Source organism: Mauremys reevesii, linkage group 7 (genome assembly GCF_016161935.1).
Source record: "Mauremys reevesii isolate NIE-2019 linkage group 7, ASM1616193v1, whole genome shotgun sequence".
NCBI lineage: Eukaryota > Metazoa > Chordata > Testudines > Geoemydidae > Mauremys > Mauremys reevesii.
The window spans coordinates 97,608,416-97,631,430 of NC_052629.1; the positions used below are offsets into that span (position 1 = coordinate 97,608,416).

The following is a 23,015-nucleotide window of genomic DNA, read 5'->3' on the forward strand; positions in this document are numbered from 1 at the left end:
TAACCAATACTGCTGACAGAATTGAAGGGAGAGTACATGCAAGTACTATACTTACATACTTCTTACAGTAACCTGGAGATCGGTTCTCCTATAATCAAGATTTCATTTAGATTGTTCAGTGATGAAACATGCACGGATTTGTAATTTAACTGAATTAAACAAGCCCACTGGGGGAAATAAAATGTAATCAATTTGCTGCTGAACTAAAAGAAAGCAGTATTTGCCTGCCTGCTCCCTGTAACAAAAATAAGTTGTCATCTGCAACAAATATACCAACAACGGCATAACGGAAGGAAATGCACGGCCCAAAGCGATTCCCTATACTTATGTACAACGTACCTTCATCGCTCTCGTAAATGCTTCTATTTTAAAATGCATATATTTCACTACTCATTGTACAAATGCAAATGGATTTAGATCAGCGTCTCAGTCAAACCAATCTTACCTTGCAAACTTCTGAAAAGCCTTAAAAATTTAAATTCAACCCACTAATTAAAATAAAAGCATTTACAGTAGAAAATGGAACGAAACTAATCAAGAGCATCAATTGTAAACCTTCAGTATTTTTGCAAATAAAAAAAATAAAAATTGAAACTCACAAGCAGATTGTAAATAAAATACACCTTTTAAATATTTTTACATCTCTTTCCAGCTGGGACTGAAAAGCTTAAATTCAAGGCACTGTACTCCTGCAAGGGTTAATACAATTTTGTAACCTTCAATTCAAGTATATTAACTTTAAAGATTGCAAGTGTAGAACACGGGAACACAAGAGAATAAAGTGTCTTTAGCAATGAAATTTAAGCAGATATTGCCATAACAAACAAACTTTCTTTCGTGAAAACATTTCACAGTGATTGCTTGATGCAGTGTATGGCTGTGTGTGCTATTAGGCCTGAACTGGGTGCCAGCAGTAGAACCATACCTCTTCAAACACATATGGCGTCTATAGGCTCAAAACACTCAGCATTCCAATTTTGAAATCATCATTATCTATCCAAAGGCAACAAAGCTATGTTATTTTCATGTTAGGGCCGGGTGGATTGACAGCAGGCTGCTGCAGTGACACTGGAAACATCTGCAAGCCAGTTTTGCCAAGAGCTGGAAACTGTGCAATGCTCTGAGCTCCTACAATCCCAGGTTGTGCTGTTGTGCCCGACCACTGTACTCCATAAACTGGCGTAGGGAAAACTCCTCCATATTGACAAAGAGGCATCACATAAGGTGTTACTGTGCCAGAAAGGGTAGTACCTGGCATAGGCACTGGCATGGCTGGCGAAACTCCAGGAGCTAACGCAGCTGACATAGGACAAGACACTGGAACAATGCACTTTTTCCCCACGCCTGTTCTTACTGAATTAACCTACAGAAAGACAAATAAAAAAAGCGAAGCTATTAAGCTGATCTTCTCCTCACTGACCAATGCAGCATTATATTTTCTGAACTATAAAAGTTGTGTAGAATTGGTCATTTTCAGCTCAGCGGTGGCAAGTGATTCAGCTCTTACGTTAGACTCGCTCCCTCAAGTGGCAAAGGCTTTGAATGACAGGGTGCACACCACCACACTCCACTGACCCTTTCTAACAGAACCCCCCTCTGAGCGAGACATAGATGGGAAAGGAATGCAAAGAATAACTTTGCACCAAGTTCCCTGGCCTCTCCACTATTAAACAGCTACCATTAGACTCTTCCGGGAGCCTCTGAAATAGTAAACTTTGCTCTCTCTCAGCTCGTGCAAGAACCAGGTGGATTCTATTCACCCTCCAAAGGACAGGGTCAGTTTGGGAAATAAATTAATTTTTGATGTGGGAAAAAATGCAGATGCCTGTATACATAATAGCTGTGTCAACTCCCTAGCCTAAAGGGGGCCGGCAGGCCAGGGTGTGCCACTGAACCGGGGGGAGAACTCAACACAAAGCCACAAAAGCAATTTTTTGTAAAAGCTGATCTGTAAGATCCCCCAACTCCAGCTGGCACTTATGCCTGCCCGAGGAACAAAACCGGAGCCCAATCTCATGTTAAACTTCCTCAGTTCTTTAAAATCCCAGCACAACTTTTCAAAGGAGGGGGGGTTTAGCCCTTAGCAGTTCACCCTCATTGCTCACTGAAACAACGGTATTTGGAGTTTGCATGGTGGGGTGACAGAAAGGCTGTCTTTTCTGGGAATTATAAGATTAACAATAGAGCAAATATCACAGGAATGACTATGGTGCAAGACAATCTGGTCTCCCTATGGACTCAGTTAGTTTTAATTTCATACAACTTCCTGCAGTGTTTGTGCCAAATCAGCACCTATTCCTGAAACACAAATACCGGTGTTTCTTTTAATTTGGAAATCTCAATATGGAACAGGTCAAATGGGTAAGATTGGCTCAAGTGGGGAATTTTTAAGGATAAAAAAGCAAGTATGAGTAAGATAGAAAGGTGTGTTTGGGGGTGGTGGGTTAGTTTTTTATATTTTATTTTATTTTAAAAGTATCAGTGATGTCATCGAGCGACTTTTTGCTTTTGGGGCTGGAACATCTGATTTGTAACCAGTGCAGAAATATTTAATGGCTTTTTGTTTGCTTAACTTCATCTCAAGTGAAGTTTGAGTCTGACTGTGTTATCATCAATATATTAAAATATATATGACACCTGTATGGTGGGTTTTAAAATCAGTGATGCAGCAAACTCGCCCACTAAAAATAATGGCATGAACCAGGGTTCTTTTAACCTTTTTGATTCTTTTACATTGTTAATTTTGTCAAAACTATTGGTATAATCTATAGCAGTCAAAATATAGCCAATTGAAAAGCAACAACAAAACAACATGAACTGAGAACATATCTATAGGACAGGATGATTTAAATTTTTTTTTATTTAAACCCATATTTTAAGATACTAAAAATGGTGTTTTCAAGCAAACTAGATTGTTCTAAGTAACTGACAACAGATTTACTGCGTACATGCTTCACTCCAACTTACAATTGATTATACTGCCCTAGTAAGCAATAGACTATATAACATTACTGGAAGTCACTAAATGGCACTATTGCAGAGGGTTCTGCTACCTCTGCTTACCTGAATGTATAAGAATCAGAACTTAAAGAAATGCTTATTGTCAGCTGCGATACAGTTCTTTTTAGATACTGAGAAGTATGGTTATACCTTGGTGTGTGTATGTTTCTTGCTCTCTCTCAACTACATCACTCTTGGTCACAGCTGCTTCTTATAGATTATACCCAGGGAGGTGGACATAACATTCTTGTGCCCAAAAAATAAACCCCACACATGCAGACTATGTCTTGTAAAGTCATGACAGATTCATGTTAACATTTCGAGGACTTCTCTACTACTTAGTGCAGGGGTAGGCAACCTATGGCATGTGTGCTGAAGGCGGCACTCGAGCTGATTTTCAGTGACACTCACATTGCCCGGGTCCTGGCCACCGGTCCGGGGGACTCTGCATTTTAATTTAATTTTAAATGAAGCTTCTTAAACATTTTAAAAACCTTATTTACTTTACATACAACAATAGTTCAGTTATATATTATAGACTTATAGAAAGAGACCTTCTAAAAATGTTAAAATGTATTACCGGCATGCGAAACCTTAAATTAGAGTGAATAAATTAAGACTCGGCGCACCGCTTCTGAAAGGTTGCCAACCCCTGACTTCGTGCATCCTGCCAGAAAATGACCAAATGAACACTTTATTATGGCTGCACTCCAGCTATTGCCTCTTTCTCCATGTATAGGAGGTTGACTGTCAAACTATTTTTCAGCAACCTTTTTTGTGATTCTCCAGCTGAACCTTGAAAGAATATCTTCATCGATAATCCTCAAATGTTTTCAGCAGTACTCTTGCATCTCTCAGCATCTTCTGAGTGTGATGTCACAACCCACACCCCTGCCAGGGCCTTCAGAACCATGCTGTGGAGTGGAGCAAGTGATTCTAGAATCAGTGAAGCCATGGACTTTCATTCTCTGCGCTCACTTAGTGCATAAAGTTCAAGGCAAAACCTGGCCAAATCTGAAATTCTTGTCCAAATACTGACCAGCAGCTTGAATATCTGTGTCATGAGGAAAGGTAAGGCTGTAAACAGGTCAGCTGGGTATTTCATGCAGTCTGAGGATCAGCTGGGTATTTCATTAAATCTGTCTGAGGACCAGGCAGGTATTCCCACTGATGCTATGTCTTGAGCCTCAAGTGTGCAAGGCACTGCTGGGGTTTTATCAGGTAAGCCACCCAGTGAACTGTAAACATACACCAATAGTTCCAAATAAGAGTTGGAGGACCCCATAACTTATCGTTCCAGTGTCAATTTCAGAGTTGGATTCACAGCTGAGGCTGAATTATGTCACTATTTCTCCCCTCACCTCCTGAGATGGCCAACTCCATGCTGATAGAAGCCATTTTCAAATCATTAGATACTTGCTGGACCAGATGTCCTATTCTGTTGGCTAATTTATTGTCAGCAAAGCTGGCTACATCCATTAGTGCCAGTTACTCATTTGGATGGAAGTTCTGATGCAGGCTCATTTTTACCGTGTCCTGATGACTCCTGGATATGCATTGCTCAGCAATGATGAGTGTGTGATGCTAAAACAGAAGGCACTGTGTAATTACAGGGAGTCTTTTTATTTGTAATAGCATTTCCTGATACGAGCATCTGAAACATACCTTGAAATACTTCTGGTTGGCATGGATCACATATTTTATACTGAAGTTGTCTTGGGAGGCGTAGGACTATCAGATGCTGGTGTCCTGGTGCAAATGGTACAAATACAAGAACTTTGTGTTTCATTCATTCGGTTAAGAAGTGTGAGAATGTGTGAGTGAGAACCATAACAGTCTTTGAAGAATATTTTTGAGTTTTGCCTCCTAGCTCATTGACAATGTTTCCGAAAAAGCTAGGTTCTCTGGGATGAGAAAGAAGTAGAGCTGTATCTTTACTTTCTGTCTGATTCTTATACACCGTACCATGACAAGTGGTCAGTGGTACAGAATCACATGGCTAATCCTATTCTGAACGGATTTTACATAATTCACAGTGTTTCCCTATCGGCTTCATTTTATGTTTCTTTCTGCTTTTTGTTCTAGACATTTTGATTATTAAGCTAGTCTGGGCATAACCATGCTGGATATACAAACACATAGTTCTCACAATGAATGGCTCCACCAGATGCGTTGCAAAATTGCATCTAAAGTCACATGTGATACAAATAACTTCCCTGGCAGAGAAATTTAGAAAGAAGTGAATTATGCTAAACTGAATTAAGGACACTTCAATTCCGAACAAGAATGTCCACACAGGGGTTTAATGCAGTTTAATTAATTCACTTTAAATTCACACCTTTAGTTGGCTAAGATTAATTTTCCTGAGTGGCTCATATAGACAAGCCCTTAATGAAGTTTTTAGACATGCTAAAAAGCATTTATGAATAAAATGTGATTGAGAGGGAAGGAGGTGAGCAAGTCATTTTTCTTTCTTCCTCCCTTGATAATCCTTCCCCATCACATACACTGTACTTATCTTACTTTAACCACATTCATAACTACGCAAACAATGCATAATGAAACAGAATTAACACAGACGACATGTCTATATGATACATAAAGCTACCTGACATGCAGTAGCTGAAGTGAACATAGCACAAACCTTAAGAAACCCACACGGCCAATGCAACCAAGCCGTAGAGAACAGAGGGAAAAAACTGATGCAGGCTTCCATCCAAAGTCCACCCATTCTGCTGGAACATGGCATGCCCTGGTTCTCTCAAATGGAGTAATGGAAGCTCCTCCTCTCGCCATCTTCCCCACCACTCACAACTGCAATCCACTCACAACGCTACAGCTAAACAGATCTTCCTTTCCTGGTGTGTCGGCTCTGCCAGCATCCCACTGCTCTAATCCCCTCAATCACTTCCTGTCTAGCTACACCTCAAGGCTGTGTACAGCTCCACTCCTGCCACATCTCAACCCTTCCTTCCACATACCCCCTCCCCCTTTGTGTACTACACCTTCCCAACTCTTCTGACCTTTATAAACCTCTGGTCTCTCCGGTGGTGTGGGAACTGGGGTGTTGCCACACTCCCTGGCTTGAAGTAGTAACACAAACACCAAATACATGGTTTCCATCATCAGCCCCCCCGGCCCAGAACCCCTAGGTCTCTCCCGTGGCTTTTCCACACTCCCGCTTACACCAGGAAGAACAGTCACACTCCTGAGCACCGCGGTGATCACCTCCTTCCCCTTCAGATCCTTCCTTGGCCTTTTACTGCCATCCTTCCTCTTCTCCACTGCTCTCCTCTCCTGTGCCCGGTATACTCCTAAACATTAACTTACCAAGTACATCAACACACGAACAACAGTAAAACAAACAAAATGGAGACAAGTGGCGGGAAGCAGGAAACCGTTGTCTTTTTTTCTGCCCCACCTCTTTTGCCTCTTGTCTTTTCTTGCCAGGCTAGGTCTAATGCGTCAGTCACACCTAGTGTGTGAGAGATTGGTGTATATACCCTATTTGAGAGAGATTAAGTCTGGTCAGTTCTCTCAGTGCAGCCCGAGAAGATTTTTACTTCAACCAAACTTGGTGGGGTGAGTATGATTGCGGTCATATGTAGATATACTACTAACTGTAATAATCTAGTATAACCACCACCAAACAGGATATGGCTAGTGCTGGTGGCTAAGATGAGTAGAACTGGGATGTCACTCCACACACAGACTCCTCTTTCCTCCTGTTATTAGACAAGAGATCAAAATACCAAGGGGTATGAAACAATTGAGGACTGGCATCAGATGGTCCTGTCAATGCCCACTTACTTGGCATCTAGACAAGTGAGATGTAGGGAAAGCCAGTCGGACAGACGGGGGAGGATAGTGAGTAGTGGATTCTGTTCAAGCACAGATTTAATTACAGTTCCATTATTCTTCCAAGCCAACCGATACAGAACACAGCAAAACAAATGCTGACAATCTCCCTTCCCTGTCCTTGCCCCTATGCCTACTTCAGAATTCTTGCTTCCTAGACAGTCAACTAGCTAAAACAAAGCTCAAACAGATGTAGGAAGTTTTGGTAACAGACAAGCTTTATGACACATCACATGCCAGTGACAGAAATGAGGCTGCACCTTTTATAGAGCAATCACATCACCGACATTTTTTTCTGCTCACAGCTTTCCTTTGTGGGTGTTTCTTTTATAAGCATTTAGAGCTCACGTAGTGGCAGGAAGGAAAGCCCCTAGTTAATGAATCCCTTGGTCCCCTGTCATCTTCAGGTAATACAGTTATCCAAAGAACATTCAATGGACTTTATACATAAGGCAGTTTTTACGTTACTTGCTGCATTTCCTATGTTTTTCTTACCTACAAGAGATGGTTATTTCAGTACTTGTCCAGCATGGATTAGCAGTAGTAAAAATTTTCTTATTAGATGGTTTGACATCAATACCTACTGATTATCTCCCTTTACATTTCTACATATACTGTTGAATGATCAGTTTTCATGCACATTTCCTGTCTGAAAGGGAGTAAGTCACATGAAAGCTCAGATGAAGACACTCTACCAGTGTTTGAGTGTTCCATACCACTACTGAAAACTGGAAGGTGTTTTTCTAAAAAAAAGGGTAAAGGGTAGTGACTATATTTCATAGCAGACTCAAAGTGCCAGGCAACATGGTGTGGTTTACTGTAGGAATTTTCATTTTAATAGGAACAAAACAGAAAGCTATTCCTTTTCCCCCTGGAAGGGAAAGTTAAAGTCCTCCTTTGCCAGCCCAGTCTCATGTATTGTCTACTATGCTTCCAACTATGGAGAGAGGGAAATTAAGAATGAGAAAAACACTGTACATCTGTATGCAATTTGTCAAGCACATCCACCAACATTTCAAAGAGCTGTTAGTTGACTTCCCCTTAAAAGAGCAGCTCTCGCTTTAAAAAGTTACCTGTAATATCTTGTACTCACACAGCAAACCATTTGCCTATGGCAATAAAAGGACCTTCAGGGCAACAGAAATGTTCTCTCAGGAAAAAATACAGAGTTTGCTGACCATGTTATAGGCTGAGCTCTGGCTTCATGTGTGCAACTCCTATTAACATTAATGGAGGTTCTGAACAGAAAACAGGCACAATGAAGATGTACAGATTTAGATGGAAGAGACTTTCTAGCCCATCTAGTCTATCCTCTGCCAATGCAAGTTTGTCCCAATGTTACATCATGATTGCTTTGCCCAGTTAAATAAATACTAGACTGACTCCGGTGGTAGGACTGCCACAGATGTCTTTAGAACCTAAAAATGGCCATACTGGGCCAGACCAATAGCTCATCTAGCCCAGTATCCTGTCTCTGACGGTGATCAGTGCCAGATGCTTCAGAGGGAATGAACAGGCAATAATCAAGAGATCCACCTCCTGTTGTCCAGTCTCAGCATCTGGCAGTCAGAGGGTTAGGGACACCCCTGTAATGGGGTTGTGTCTCTGACCATCTTGGCTAATAGCCACTGATGGACCTATCTTCCATAAATATATATATATTTCTTTTTTGAACCCAGTTATATTTTTGGCCTTCACATTGCCTGGCAATGAGTTCCACAGGTTGACTGTGTGTTGTGTGAAGTACTTCCTTTTGCTTGTTTTAAACATGCTGCCTATTAAGTTCATTGGGTGACCACGGGATCTTGTGTTATGTGAAGGAGTAAATAACACTTCCTTATTCATTTTTTCCACACTATTCATGATTTTATAGACCTTAATCCTATAGACCCTTAGTCATCTCTTTTCCAAGCAGAACAGTCCCAGTTTTTTTAATCTCTCCTCATATGGAAGTTGTTTCATATCCTTAATCATTTGTGTGGCCCTTCTGTTTACTGTTTATAATGTATCTTTTTTGAGATGAGATGGCCAGAATTGCATGCAGTATTCAAGGTGTGGGTGTACTATGGTTTTATATTGTAACATTTTGATATTTTCTCTTATCCGTTTCCTATTGCTTCCTAACATTCTGTTAGCGTTTTTGACTGCTGCTGCACATTGAACAGATGTTTCCAGAGAACTATCCAGTGACTCCAATATCTCTTTCTTGAGTGGTAACAGCTAATTTAGACCCCATCATTTTTATGTATAGTTGGGATTATGTTTTCCAATGTGCATTTCTTTGCATTTATCAACATTGGGCAACAAAATGGCAGATGAAATTCAATCACCCAGTTTTGTGAGATTTTTTTGTAGTTCTTCAGTCTACTATCTTGAGTAATTTTGCATCATCTGCAAACTTTGCCACCTCACTGTTTACACCTTTTTTTCAGATCATTTATGAATATGTTGAACAGTGCTGGTCCCAGTACAGATCCTTGGGGGACACCGCTACATACCTCTCTTCAATGTGAAAACTGACCATTTACTCCTACTCTTTGTTTCCTGTTTTTTTAACTAGGTCTGGATCCATGAGAGGACCTTCCCCCTTATCATATGACTGCTTAGTTTGCTTAACAGCCTTTGGTGAGGAGTCTTACCAAAGGCTTTCTGAAAGTCCAGGTACACTATATCCACTGTATCACCCTTGATCATGTGTTTGTTGACCCCCTCAAAGAATTTTAATAGATTGGTGAGACAAGATTTCCCTTTACAAATGCTGTGTTGACTTCCCTAACTAATCGTGTTCATTTATGTGTCTTATAATTCTGTTCTTCACTATAGTTTCAACCAATTTGCCTGGTAATAAAGTTACACTTACCGGCCTGTAGTTGCCAGAATTCCCTCTGGAACCTTTTTAAAAAAATTGGTATCACATTAGGTATCCTCCAGTCATCTGGTACAGAGGCTGATTTAAGTGATAGGTTACATACCACAGCTAGCAGTTCTGCAATTTCATATTTGAGTTCTTCAGAACTCTTGGGTGAATACCATCTGGTCCTGGTGACTTATTACTGTTTAATGTATCAATTTGTTCCCAAATCTCCTCTATGGACACTTCAATCTGGGACCGTTCCTCAGATTTGCCACCTAAAAAGAATGGCTCAGGGGTGGGAATCTCACTGATGTCCTCTGCATCGATGACTGATGCACAGAATTCATCTAGCTTCTCTGCAATGGCCTGGTCTTCCTTGTAGGATTTGAGTTCCAATTTTTAAAAGATGTCTTTTTGCTTCCAACAGCCTCTTTTACTCTGTTTAGCCAAGGTGGCTATTTTTTTTTTTTGGTCCTCTTTTTTTTTTCCCTGTAAGAGATTTGATTGGATCATCTAGTCAATCTCCTGTATATCACAGGCTAGGGAATTTCACCCATTTATCCATGCATTGAGCCAAATGGACTTGTGTTTGACTAAAGCAAGAAAGGCATTCAGTCTTGAACGGAGGATGTCAAGAGATGTAGAATCCACATCCGTTCCTTGGGAGTTTGTTCCAATGGTTAATAATCCTCACTCTTCAAAACATGAGCCTCCTTCTAATATGAATTTATCTGGATTGAACTCCCAGCCCGGGGTTCTTGTTATACTTTTCTCTGCTAGGTTAAAGATCCATTTAGCACTTTATATTTTCTCCCAGTGAAGGTACTTAGCCACTGGAATCAAGTCAACACTCAATCTTCGTTTTGGTAAGCTAAACAGATAGCATTTTTAAATCTCTCCCTATACAACATTTTCTCTACCAGCCCTCATAATTTTTGTGGCTCTTTTCTGCTTTCTCTCCAATTTCCCAGCATCTTTTTTAAAATACTGACAGCAGGTCTGGACACACTATTCCAGGATTAGACTCCCCAGTGCCATACACAGAAGTGTAATCAACTTCCTGCTCCCACTTACTACTGTGACATCAGTGGGCCATTTTTCCTGTTGTCCAAGTTAAGTGTTTCTTGGCTCAGCTTCAGCTCGTTTCTTCTGGTTATTCCTCTCTGATCATCATAAACCATTTTGGTCTCTCTTAATTTCAAATCCATCCAAACATCTGTAGACCCAGGGAAGATTTTAACGCCCAGCGCCACTGGAAATCTCCCCCTTAAATCACATCGGTCACCCTGGTTCGGCCAGCGAGGGCTGGAGTTCTGAGTTGTGCCTCTGCGTGGCATAGGGCAGAACCAAGGGCAAGAGTGGGTAAGGTGACTGTGAACTACCTTTGCACCCGCAGGATTCAAGGCTGCTCTAGAAGCCAGTGTGGGCTCCAGTGTAAATCAGAGTGATCAAAGGATGCTCTAGTTAATGATAGTGTCCCAGGGCTGCCTGTGGCCCACTCTGCCAGTGCAACATCCAGAAATCCCTGTAGTGCTGTGGGGACTCGCCACCTGCCCTGGCCCTGCCTCCAGCAGGGTCCCTGCCAGGCTGAGCACATAGGGCTGCTCACACTGGAGAAATAATCCTGGTCCTCAGCAGTGGAGCTTTTACAGCTCCTGTGTATCAGTACAGTGGCATATGGGGTCCTGGGTGTTTGGATTTTAACCTTTCCTTGTAAGTCGTTTCTTCTAAAAACTCAACCATCTCTGTTACTTCCTGGGACAACAACCTTACTGTAGGGTGAAATATATCCCCAGACACATTGCAGAGTATACGTGGAATATCTCCCTCCATCTCCCCTCCCCCACAAAATTCTGCCACACCCGGGATGGAATATGGGAGCTCTTAAGCACTGCATACGTCACTGAACAGTTTAGGATAGGAAATAAAGACGACTGGCTCAATGGCTATTTATAAAGGGAGTTAGGCAAAATCCACTGTCATTACCCAAACTGGAACTTGGGCAGGACACCTGGACTAACCGCTCTCACTTGTGCTGAAGTCTTAGCAAAGGCGGCTTTCCAACTGCCAACCCCGTGTCGTGGTGCGTAGGTCAGGAATGGGCAGAATGACAGCTACTGTATCCCCCAAATCACCTTCTGAAGCACCTTTGGGGATCTCCCATCCAAGAACTGACCAAGCAAAAGTACGGTTAGCTTGCAATAACTGACAGGATCTACAGACAGATATGGTATTGTTGTGAAACAATGTGCTCATTTATTACGACTCTGGGCAACAAAACTGCATCATCACTATGTAGAGAGGGGTTATCCCCCCCGTGAAGCTCTGGCCACTCAATAGAAAAGTTATGTTTTAAACAGCTTCACTGTACTGTATGTTTGTTTTCCCCATTAAATCTGCCGTCATGTTGCAGTGACACCCATTTTCACTGTGTCCCAGGAAGGGAAGTCAGCAAGCTCCTAAGCATGTGTTTGCAGCACCTAATTCAATGGGGGTGACTCTCTCACCATGACTGCAATGCTCATTTTTTTTAAATAGGGTTTTTCTAGGTGGTTTTTTTATTGTTTGTTTGCTTGGTTATTTGTTTATGTTAAAAAACGCCACGTTTCCCCATCAACGTTTAGTTATTTCGATTGGAAAAGATCATTGTACAATTGCCACAGTGTTTTTTCCACCCCCCATCATCTTTATTGCTATTTTATTTCTTCTAGACTCAATTTTCAGCCTCCTGAAAAATGAAACAAGGCAAAAAAAAGGCTGGGCAAGGAGTCATTAAGTCCAGAAGACGACACTGTCGGCCAGGAAGAATTGTGGGCTTATGTGAGGTGTAACTGGGATTCATTGTTTGTCTCTCTCCTTCATTTTTGTGCCTGCAGAGATTTAGCATAAGCTCTTATTCTCAACACTGTCAGCTCAGCCATGAAGTCAAGTGTGTGTGCGTGCACACAGATGCATGCACATCTCAGGATATTCAGCCGTGCCACTGAACAGAGGATTAGTGGGTAGGAGATGCTAGTGCTTCCACTCCTCACTGTATTCAGGGTCACCTTAGTGACGTTTTAAAAGTGTCTGTAACGTAGATGTGACTAGTACGGCACTGCTCAACCAGTAAGGGCAAGCTAACTACCCAGCTGACACCCATCGCCTCCTCAAGACAGAGTATTCACAAAGCATCTGGCAGAACAAGAGCCCGCAACATACTACCTCCAAGCCACTAGTCCAGCAACCATTCTATCTGAGGAAGATTAACATTAAAAAAGGAGAGGGATCTTAGCAAAAGTAAAACCTTGTTTAAGTCAAGCAATGTATGGATCACCAGTCAGCGTGTTGCTGTTTATCAACTATTAATTAGCAGTTCTTAATTTTAAAAATATATATTGGCCCATAGGTTGCCAAAATTAACTCCAGAAGACCTAAAACCGTAAACTATTTTAGTACTTAGTGACGTGAAATGGACATTGCAGTATATTTTAATTTATGTCCTCCTCCTCATATGAGTTCTGCAATGGCTGTCAGATACATGGCAAAATGTATGTTCTTCAAGGAGCGCCACTTACTCCACATGTCTCATTCTGTGCCTGCATGGGATTAGCCTTTGGCTCCATGTCTTGCCTTTTTTGGTTCTGCTTCAGTTGGTTTAAAGAAGGTTTTGACTGTGCCGCGCCAACAGTTTTGCTTGTCCACTGATCCACCAGTTTGTGAAGATCATCTGTGAATGTTCCTTTCTTGTTGTTACTGTTGTTCGCTTGCACCTGGACCTGCAGAGTTGGTGGTGGTAGAGGCTCAGGACACGTTACAAGACTGTTTGTAGATGATCCTAGAAAGTCACACACAAAGAAAGGTCAGCTACGTCATTGTTAGTGCACCACTTTGCTGCTTGATTTATGTTTCTCCTGCACTAGGATTCAAAAGTTGGTATTTTTTGTCCTTTAATGTCCTCACCCCTTTCTAAAAGAACATCTTTGCTTCAAAAAATGGTCGCTGTACCCACATTGATAGTTATGTTACTGTGCATCATCCATGCCCCAGCAGTACCTTTCCCCTGGACGAAGTTATTTAGTGGTGTTGATGTAACACCACTTATAAAAGTATCTCCACAGATCATTACCGCTGGAATACAATTTGATGCAGCTACTATTAGCTTCTATGAATCAGGATTTTACTAGATCAAAATGAAATGCACAGATGATATGCACTTCTGTTAATATTTATGCGAGTTCACACAAGAAAAATAAGCTTAAAAGTATAATGCAGGTTTCTAGTGTTAAGAGAGGACACTGTTGAGTTGGTGATGCTTCAAAGGCTACAGAAGCTTTCACTCTCTATTTCCCTCTCACACAGAGTTATGGAAATATTTGTCCCATGTCTGTGCTGGAGCTCCACTTCCTGGCAATTTAGTACTATGCCAAAATTAGCACCGAACGGGAAGTGACGAAAGGTGCGGATTTCAATTTCCAGGGAAAAGATTAAGTGAAACAGTTTTAACAAATACACTTGGATATATTCAAAATAAAATTTGAAGCAAAGACCATCTCTTCAAGCAAAAAGTTCAGTGAATTGGAGTGAAATTATTTATTTATAAACAACATCAACACAGAGTCTTCTTTTTCTGCTAACATGAATTTTCCAGCCAATAAAGTACATTGGGAGTAAACCTACTAATGTTCCTCTAGTCACATAAAATACCTGCATCCTCTTTTAAATGACCATGCATTCAACCTCTGGTGTGGCTTCTATGTGACTCCTGCTCTCATTCTTTTGCGAAAGGGACCAGTGAGAAGATGCGTATTTTGAGGATAAAGCTCTTCAAATAGTGTTCAATATTTCATGCATCTTAACAGGAATGAGGTCGCATCAAGCTATAGGTTCAGCCAGCAGCAAAATGGCAGTTTTATAAAAACTGTACATAGAAGGTTAGACACAAGCACTGTACTCAGTTCTCTCTCACATCACACACATAGAAAAATCACAATTATCTTGCAGCATGCATGCTTCCCAAAGCATCACAGGACATGCACTGTAACTAAAGAGATACCTGCTCACAATTCATATGCAGCCTAATTTAAAGTCAGCAAAGGCACAACAGCTGCTATTAAGTAAACAACTAGATTTTAGTCAAAAATAAATAAAACATCCCATGCTATGAAGGAAATACTGAGAAACAAAAATGGGATAGTTACTACTACTGTGATCTTTGCCTAGACATAGTCGTTTCAGGGTGGACCCTACAAGGTAGAACAATATAAAGACACACAGAGTTAGGCAAGACTAAACACAACAGGTCTGATGGACAAACTTCTGTACTTTTAGGCAGTCAAAAAGTAGTCACTATGCAAGGAGGAGCAGACAGAAAGTCAGCAGTTCAGGTGAGTAAAGGAAATCTAAATAATTGGGCAGCCCAAACCTACGTTTATGTGCAACCATACAAAAGCTTCAAAGGATATAACTGTGTGCCAAGAATAAGATTCAGTGAACTTGAAGATTTTTTTAAAAATCACCTTGGCTTCCAAATAGGGCTTTTTTTTTATTCCTACTCTATTGCTGCAGGAAATGATGTTAATTCAGTTCACGATAGGATGCCAAAAATGATTTGTAAAGCTAGTCTGGCTGCAAAGACTAACTGTAAACCAACCCCAAAAGTCTTGTTTTACCAGTCCAAAAAGATACATTGTTCTGCAGGTCTGAGGCCAATTTTTTTAACTGCTTCTGTAATAGGATGTGTGTCTAAATGCAAAATTCTCAACTAAAAAAAGCCACAAACTAGTTTCCCTTTCATGTCTTTTCAAGGTGCACAAAGACAGTCCAGACACCAACAACAGAGGTCTCATTTTCAACCATACGGTGTATTTTTCAGTATTGCCTTATTGTTACATTCTCCATCATCATTTTACAAGTTCAGCAGAATATATGCTCTTATGATGCCAGGCGTCCAGATTACCCTGTTTGAGTGTAAGGTCTTGCCAGGCAGGACGATCATTCCCTATGAGAATATCAAAATTTTCGGAAAGATATTTTGGACTTTGGTGAGAAGAAAGTCTCATGATGGTATGCCAGGGGTGCATATCTAGGCAGGGGTGTCTAGGTGCACTTCAACATATGAGCAAATCAGAGGGCACAGCAGAACCCAAGCGAGTGTGGTTCCTCTGCCTAGCAGCATGGCACCAACACACTATGGTACTATGGAAGAGAGCCAGGTTTAAGCTCAGAGGTCTTGGTTCCAAGTTTAATGGGGACTCTGAATGAGTCTTAGAAGCAGAGAGAAGGGAGACAATTCAGAGTTAGAACGAGAGGAAAAAGAAAAAAGAGAAACTGTTTTGGTGTGGGTAGGACAAGGGAAAAAGGGATCCGAAAGAGATTATTTTTATTCTCTACACACAGCTGAGTGATGCTGTTCACCCTGTAAATAAACAGAAGGACATTACTGAGGTAGTGTCATGCTTGATTTGTACGTAAGCAAATCCCAGTATTTTAGTACTCAGCTCTTTACATTTAAAAAGCAGATACAAGGACACACAATAATAACTGAAACTGAGTTTGGGTTACATTTGATTTTTTTTGTCCTTTTGCTCTTCAACACCTGCGACATACCTTACCCTGCCTTTCCCCACCCTACAGTCACAGCCCTTATTACAAATGTCTCAGTGGGACTAAAAGTAGGTTGTCATTTTGCTAACTACCTTGCAATACTGCAGAATGCACATAAGAGCATTTGGCTCCATCAGCTAATGTACACAGTGAAAAGAACTTTTGTATTAGTGCCTGGAAAATATAAAAGCAGGCAGCAGATTACTGCACACGCTCAGATCACTAAGTTTAAAAACACCCTGCAAAACAAACACACAGACTTGTGCACCGTGTCAACTAGGACCCCCTAGCTATAAGCACTTCAGCCTATGAGTGGCTAGGCAGATGCGTAGGCTCACTGAATTCAACGGTCTGATTAGTGTGTAAAGTTACTCCGCCACGTAAGGGTCTATAAGAAAGGAGACTATTAAACAAAAATATTAGGCAAGCGAATCACCAAAAATAGGGCTAACTTTTTCAAACAATACCTCTGCAGAACATTGCTTGGAAGACAGGAAATATGATCTTGACTGAGATAACACCTGAAGCAGAGCATTGAAACAGTCTGATATGTTTATTTTTAAAATACCTTCAGGTAATATCTAGAGTTGCTGAACTTAAATTCAGGCACTTTATTTAGAAAGGTAAATCCTATTTCAGATTTCAGAAGTGACAAAATAAACGCAAAGGAGTGTAGGAGATGGAAAGCTATGAACAGGATGCAACTAATTAAGATTTGAAGTCTGACCTGCCCTAGGGTGGTAACAGTAAAGTGGAAGGGAGTTCCTCAGATTTTAGATATCATCACTGAAAAATTAGGCAGCTATCATATTTTCCAGGACCCACAAAGTCTACTGTCCTATTCGTTCATCAACAGTTACCAAGAAGCTTGTAAGCTTAAAATAAATAAATAAATAAATAATAATAATAAAAAAATCAAACTTCTCAAATTTTTATAAACTGTTGGACCATTTTCCATCAGATGCTCAAGTATTTTACATTTTGGGGGGAATTCATAAACGTGCCAAATTTAAGAGCACATGCTCCAATGGCGCTTTTGAAAACCCTCCCCAAAGTCTATGGAAGATCTTTCATTGAATGTCTGATTCTCGTGGTACATAAGTAGGCTTGGCAGAATTGGATTTTTTAAAAAATAATTTTACAAATAACATCAATGGTTATTTTCAACAATTTAAAATTTTGCAGCTGTGGGAAATTACGGAGAGTCAAAAACTCAGGGGCGGCACGGTCAGACAATTATTTAATGACAGTAGATGTTGAGATTCAAAAAGTTAAAGCTTTATAACCATTAAAACATAAGTTGTCAACATCGTATGTAAAAATAAAACAAATAGCCTTAAACCAAACGCTAATCAGTTAAAAAGCAATGCTTGTCTTCCTTTGCCCATCTGTAAATTTTGATCATCATTGATGGAAATATTTTCTCATCAGTTTGCATATGTACAGTGAAAATCGACATGAACTGACATTTACCGATAAAAATGGAATCCTTCCAAGCGTATATATAACCACCAGGGGGAGCACAGGTTAACAAAAATTCTGGAACTGCTCTGACATTGATTATGCCAAAAACATCCCATTCTATTAGAAATGCAAAGAAAGATCCAACACTGAACAAAGTTAACAGATCAAAAAGCTGCCTGGGAAAGACACTGTGGAAGTGTTCAGGCTTTGGGGTCATGTAAACAGTGGAGGAGGGAGAAAAATGGGAGGAAATAATTAGCCACAATTTTCAAAAGCAGCCCTTGATTTTGGGTGCTCCCGTTGAGACACTTGGTACCGGATTTTCAGAACTGTTGAGCTCCCAGAACTGCTTCTGGCCCCAACTGAAGTTATGGATTCTCAGCATTTCTGAAAATCTGGCCCAAGTTTCCTCAGAAGTTAGAGATCCAAAAATGAAGGTACCGAAAATAAGTGGCCATTTGGCCATACTGGTCAATTGTCTTGAATTATCATTGTCTATCGTTAAATAGGAAGGACAGGGAGTTACATTCTAATTGGCCTTGATCCAGCAATTTACATTATGGAAGCAGACTGCTATGTCTGCACAGAACCCCATTAACTTCAATGGGAGCTCTGTGAGGGTACAGACCTCCACCCATATGTAAGTTGCAGGATTGGGGGCTGAATTTGTAGATCTGAAGTATAAGTAGTAACAACTCTAAGTGCTGGTCTACACTAAGGGAGGGGGGGAAATCAAAGTTACGCAACTTCAGCTATGTCGACGTACTTAGATCTACTTACCGCGGTATCTTCACTGCGGTATGTCGACGGGAGATGCTCTCCCGTCGATTCCCCTTGTGCTTCTCATTGAGGTGGAGTACCTGAGTCAAGACTAGAGTGACAGGCAGTCGATTTATTGCATCTATACTAGACATGATAAATCGACCCCCGCTGGATCGATCGCTGCCCGTTGATCTGGCCGGTAGTGTAGACAAGCCCTTAGCATAGACACAGTGGTGACAAATGCTTAGCTAATTGAATCCACAGAACAAGCCCGCGCATAAGGGCTTGTTTGTAGAAGAAAGTTGCACTGACATAATCTAAGGGCATGATCCTGCAAGGTGCTTAGAGCTCCAAACTCTTAATTAAGTCAATGGGAGGGTGTGTTCAATATTGTGCAACAAGCACTCAGAGCTTTGCAGAACAGGGCTCTCAATTAGCTGTCTGCCTGGTGAAGTAAGATGGAAATTCCTTTTGACCTTTTGTGGTTATTTTGTCTATTGGGATGGGCCAAAGTTGTTTTAAAGTGTCCTGATTATGACAGATTTTAACTAGTGCTATAAAAATATAAATTCTTAACATGTGACTTTTCTTTTTAGTATAAACAATTAAGGTATGCTATATACTGGTAGTGACACATAAATGGTTTAATAAACCACAAAGCATGAACTCAGTTAACATTAGCCTTTTGATGAAGTACAGTTGCTAAGTAGATTCCTTTCTAATGTGTAACGCTACTACTTTCTCCAGCTGAAATAATCTTTTCTTATACACAGACCATCTATGTTACTCAATTATTTAGCAATTATGAGTGAAGAGTGGGAATCTTACAAGTGTTTCATACCTAAACACTAGCAGGCAAGGGTCAATGTACCAATTTCTAACCTGGAGGGAAAATGTTGAAGAGTTAATTATGTCAGGGTACTCACAGCAGTTTCCTGACATACATGTCTGTTCTTGTCAGTAAATGCTAAAACCAAAAGGTGTGTACTAGGAAATTGGTTAAAGGGGTTATATATTTCCAGTAAAGATTGCTTCTGCATATCAATGGAATCCTGGCGTGAGTTTACTTTTGTTTAAAAAAGATGGGGTCTGAACTGTAAGATTTACACCCAAAAGCTGCAGCAAATTGTTTCCAGATTCAAAGGCCAGATTCTGATCTCACTATCCTCCCACAAGCATACAACAGAGATGCATACGTACAGCACATTTAGAATTCGGCCCAAACCTTTGTAATTTGTCTACTGGACCAACTCAAACTGAAAGGCCTGAAAGTGTCTTTTAGACCAAGAGGAGGCAGTTTCCTTGTCATGGGAATAAGGACTATATGGAGCCACTAGAGAAACGTCCTTTCCTCTCATGGATTGAGTGCAGAGCAATCTCCCCTCCTGCCGGCAGTTCAGGACTAGATCCAAATTGATCTCCCACACCATAACAACACGGTTTTCTGCTACTGCCCTGCTAGCCCCACCAGAAGAATGATTCAAAAGAAAAGAAACTGAAAAATTCAGGGCAGCAGAAAGTTTAGACAGCTTCAATTGTGGGAGTCTGTGGAGCAGCTCAAGCGAGAGATCATTTCTAAAATTTCAAAAGAAAAAGTCTGTTTTCTGAACTGGAATGGTTCTGGATGGATGTATTTGTGCTAAGTGTTTGGAACGCTGCCCTCACTCAGTACGATTCAGAGACGGGGTAGTACGGCTCATCTCAATACACTTCATACAAATGAGACACAGAAGAGACCATGTGAACTGAGAAACAGAAGGTTCATCCACCCAAGCAATTCATTATTTAGGCATTGGGAAACTTAAAATAATTAAGTACTGACGTGTTTTCTCTATCAACTTGAGCCATGGCTGCCATATGCCCAACAAAATTAAAAACAAGATTGTTTTTCTTTGGTTTAGGTAGAAAGTCTCCCCACTATTTTTGCAGCATATTGAATAGTAAACCTATGATAGAAGAATTAAACCATTTCTGGGAATTACTCGTGCAGATAAGGCTACAGTCATGTCCATTATACTACTGATGGCTGGGAAAATCAGTATACAGAGAATTCCTCAGGTTCTTAGGATAAAAGTCCCTCTAATCAGAGTATCTTGGAACATCAGTGATTGTTAAAACCTTGCATACCATAGGCTGAGAGGTAAACATCACTTTTCACCAACTTGGATGTGTAGAGTTCTGGGGATCTCAAAATAAATGAAAAAATATCTATTTGAAAAATACGGTTTACTTAGAAAATTGGAAAAATGTATTTGAGTGGTCTTGTGCCTTTGATCTGCATTACCTGGATAATGATGATCAATGTATAACTACAATGGGGAAAGTTCGATATCAATGCAAATGAACATTGAGTTGACTGAATATTTCTTGAAGAACATTAGCCTTATTAACATTATGTGTTAGTGGCCTATAGTACCTGATCAGTACAACATATCTTTATCGTACAAGCAAAATCTGTTTGTCCAAAAAGCAGCATATTTGTTTGGTGAAAAAAGATTGTATTTTAAATGAAAAAGGTCTATTAAGTTTTGCTGAACTGCCGATTACTTTAGAGACCATGCAAATAAAAGACGTGTTTCATTTGAGCTGGCGCACAGTTATTTGAAATAAAAAAAGTACTGGATCCTCACAATCCATTTGAAAGTATCATAAGAAAGTCTGATAAAGCTTTTTTACTTAATGGTGCTTTGATGAACTGCTAATTGACTTCATCTCTGAGGTCACATAAGGTCAGGAGAAAATAAACTGAGTAAAGTGCTCCAGCCAGATTAGTTTATACAAAAAGGTAAATGGAACTCTTATTTGGAGTAACCAGATCTTTCCACTACTAATGATTATATTAACAAGAGCTCACTTAAACTAATTAAAAGCTCTTAATGTGGAAAAACACACCATCGAGAAAACACACTTTGAAAGAACTAGCTGGAGCACTGTCATCTCAGCATTTCCACATGCAAGGAGCAGGGGAAAAAAAGAGTGGATATAAACAGTACTGTATATTGTTTTAATACAGCCCTTGTATGGAAGTTATACCCTTCAGTGACCTTCTAGTATTGTATCAGCTTGCTACATGCATGTCTTCGTAGTCCAAACATGTGTGAAAGAGACCATTCGTCTACAGAAGGTAGGATTTCTTTTTGTTGTCGCTGGAACTGGGACAGCAGACATGTATATTTGCCACATTGCAAATAAAAATATTACTTCAAAATAAATCACATAAAGGACAAAAGCTTTGATACGTCCAGGGTAAAATTTACCATAAGGCTATAGAATAAATGATGAGATCTTCCACACATGCTTTTGGTACCCAGGGATGAGCCAAAAGCAGTGCACAAAAGCCTTCATATGAAAAATGAAAATAAACTAAGGAGTGCCAATGATGATGACTTAAAAGAAAGAAAGAAAATATGGCGTAGAAGGAAAGGCATCCTGCCAAACATATTAGAGATATAAAGGATGAGCTTGGAAAAAGGGGGACAAAAGAAAGATGGGTTGTGATAAAATACAAAAGAACAAATACAAACAGATGGACAAAGACACAGGTCCACTGAGGAATCTGGTACGAGGTTTGCTACTAGATTTATAGGTCACTCTCTCAGACGTTTGGTGGAAAACCGTCCAGCCTGCAAATGAATATAAAGGGAAGAAAACAAAGACACTTATAAAGTACAAATAACTGTGATCAGATGTCCTATACCATCAGTCAAATCAGCTTTGTTAGTTAATCATCCACATCTCCATTTTAGCCTTGCCAAGGAGGAGTAAGTTAATTGACCATATGCAAAAGGATGCAATAACAGCAGAAGAGAATAGATATTCTGTAGATTAGTTTGGCAGGATGTGCAATGTTGAGCAAGGTATTTTAATCAGTATAACTTTCAATACATATGGCAACACATTCAGTCAAAGTCTAGGGAGCTGTGCACAGCTATAGGGCTGTCGGAACTCAGGACTGGATAATAATGCAGCCTTGACTGACACCTCTATACCTTAGACATGATGCCAAAATCATGCAAGAATTAACCCCTCTGATGCTGGTAGCTTAGCTTCCCCCACATCATTATATTTGTATTGACGCAGATGAATTAGTACTTCATAATGGGAAGCTTTGGGCCCACCAGTATCAAGGAGTTAAGAGAAAATAGTATGAACCAGGGGAAACAAAGTTAGTCTTCTGTCTATTGTCATTTTTTTCCCAGATCTCAATAAGTCAGATTCCACAAAAGGTTAAATTTGGATAAGTCACTGCTCATAAAAGAAAAGGCATATTGTTCCTTAAGAACAAGGGATTCTTCTGCAGTATTGATTTATTTTATGCTTTGGGAAGTCTCCTATTTATTTTTGCTCACCTAACCTTCTGCTATGTCTAATTTTTGAAAGGTAAGTCAGTAACTTGCATTTATAAGGCTTGCATGCCTACATTATTAGTAAAGTAAAGTTCCTCCTAAATCATTTAAATTTTAAATGGTATGTACTAATATTGGCACGTGCT

The 23,015-nt window shown here is 40.2% G+C and overlaps 1 protein-coding gene and 1 long non-coding RNA gene across 12 annotated transcripts in view; one reads left to right on the forward strand and one right to left on the reverse strand.

Annotated features, from left to right (window-relative positions):
• The window catches only part of WNK2 (WNK lysine deficient protein kinase 2), a 165,638-nt gene that overhangs the window by 3,033 nt on the left and 139,590 nt on the right, over window positions 1-23,015 (reverse strand). For 2 of the 11 annotated variants that reach the window (XM_039547226.1, XM_039547228.1), the window contains exons 26-29: window positions 22,048-22,146; window positions 14,893-14,937; window positions 13,270-13,529; window positions 1,252-1,363 (exon numbers count right to left, since the gene is read on the reverse strand). The exons of 1 other annotated variant lie outside the window; for it this stretch is intronic. In XM_039547226.1, coding sequence (XP_039403160.1) covers window positions 1,252-1,363; window positions 13,270-13,529; window positions 14,893-14,937; window positions 22,048-22,146 — 516 coding nt within the window. 8 more of the 11 variants (XM_039547224.1, XM_039547225.1, XM_039547231.1 and 5 more) reach the window with 6 other exon arrangements.
• On the forward strand, window positions 3,946-13,274 carry LOC120409343. The gene is made up of 4 exons (XR_005601261.1): window positions 3,946-4,071; window positions 6,451-6,582; window positions 9,419-9,519; window positions 12,424-13,274. It is a non-coding gene; the product is annotated as an uncharacterized LOC120409343 (long non-coding RNA).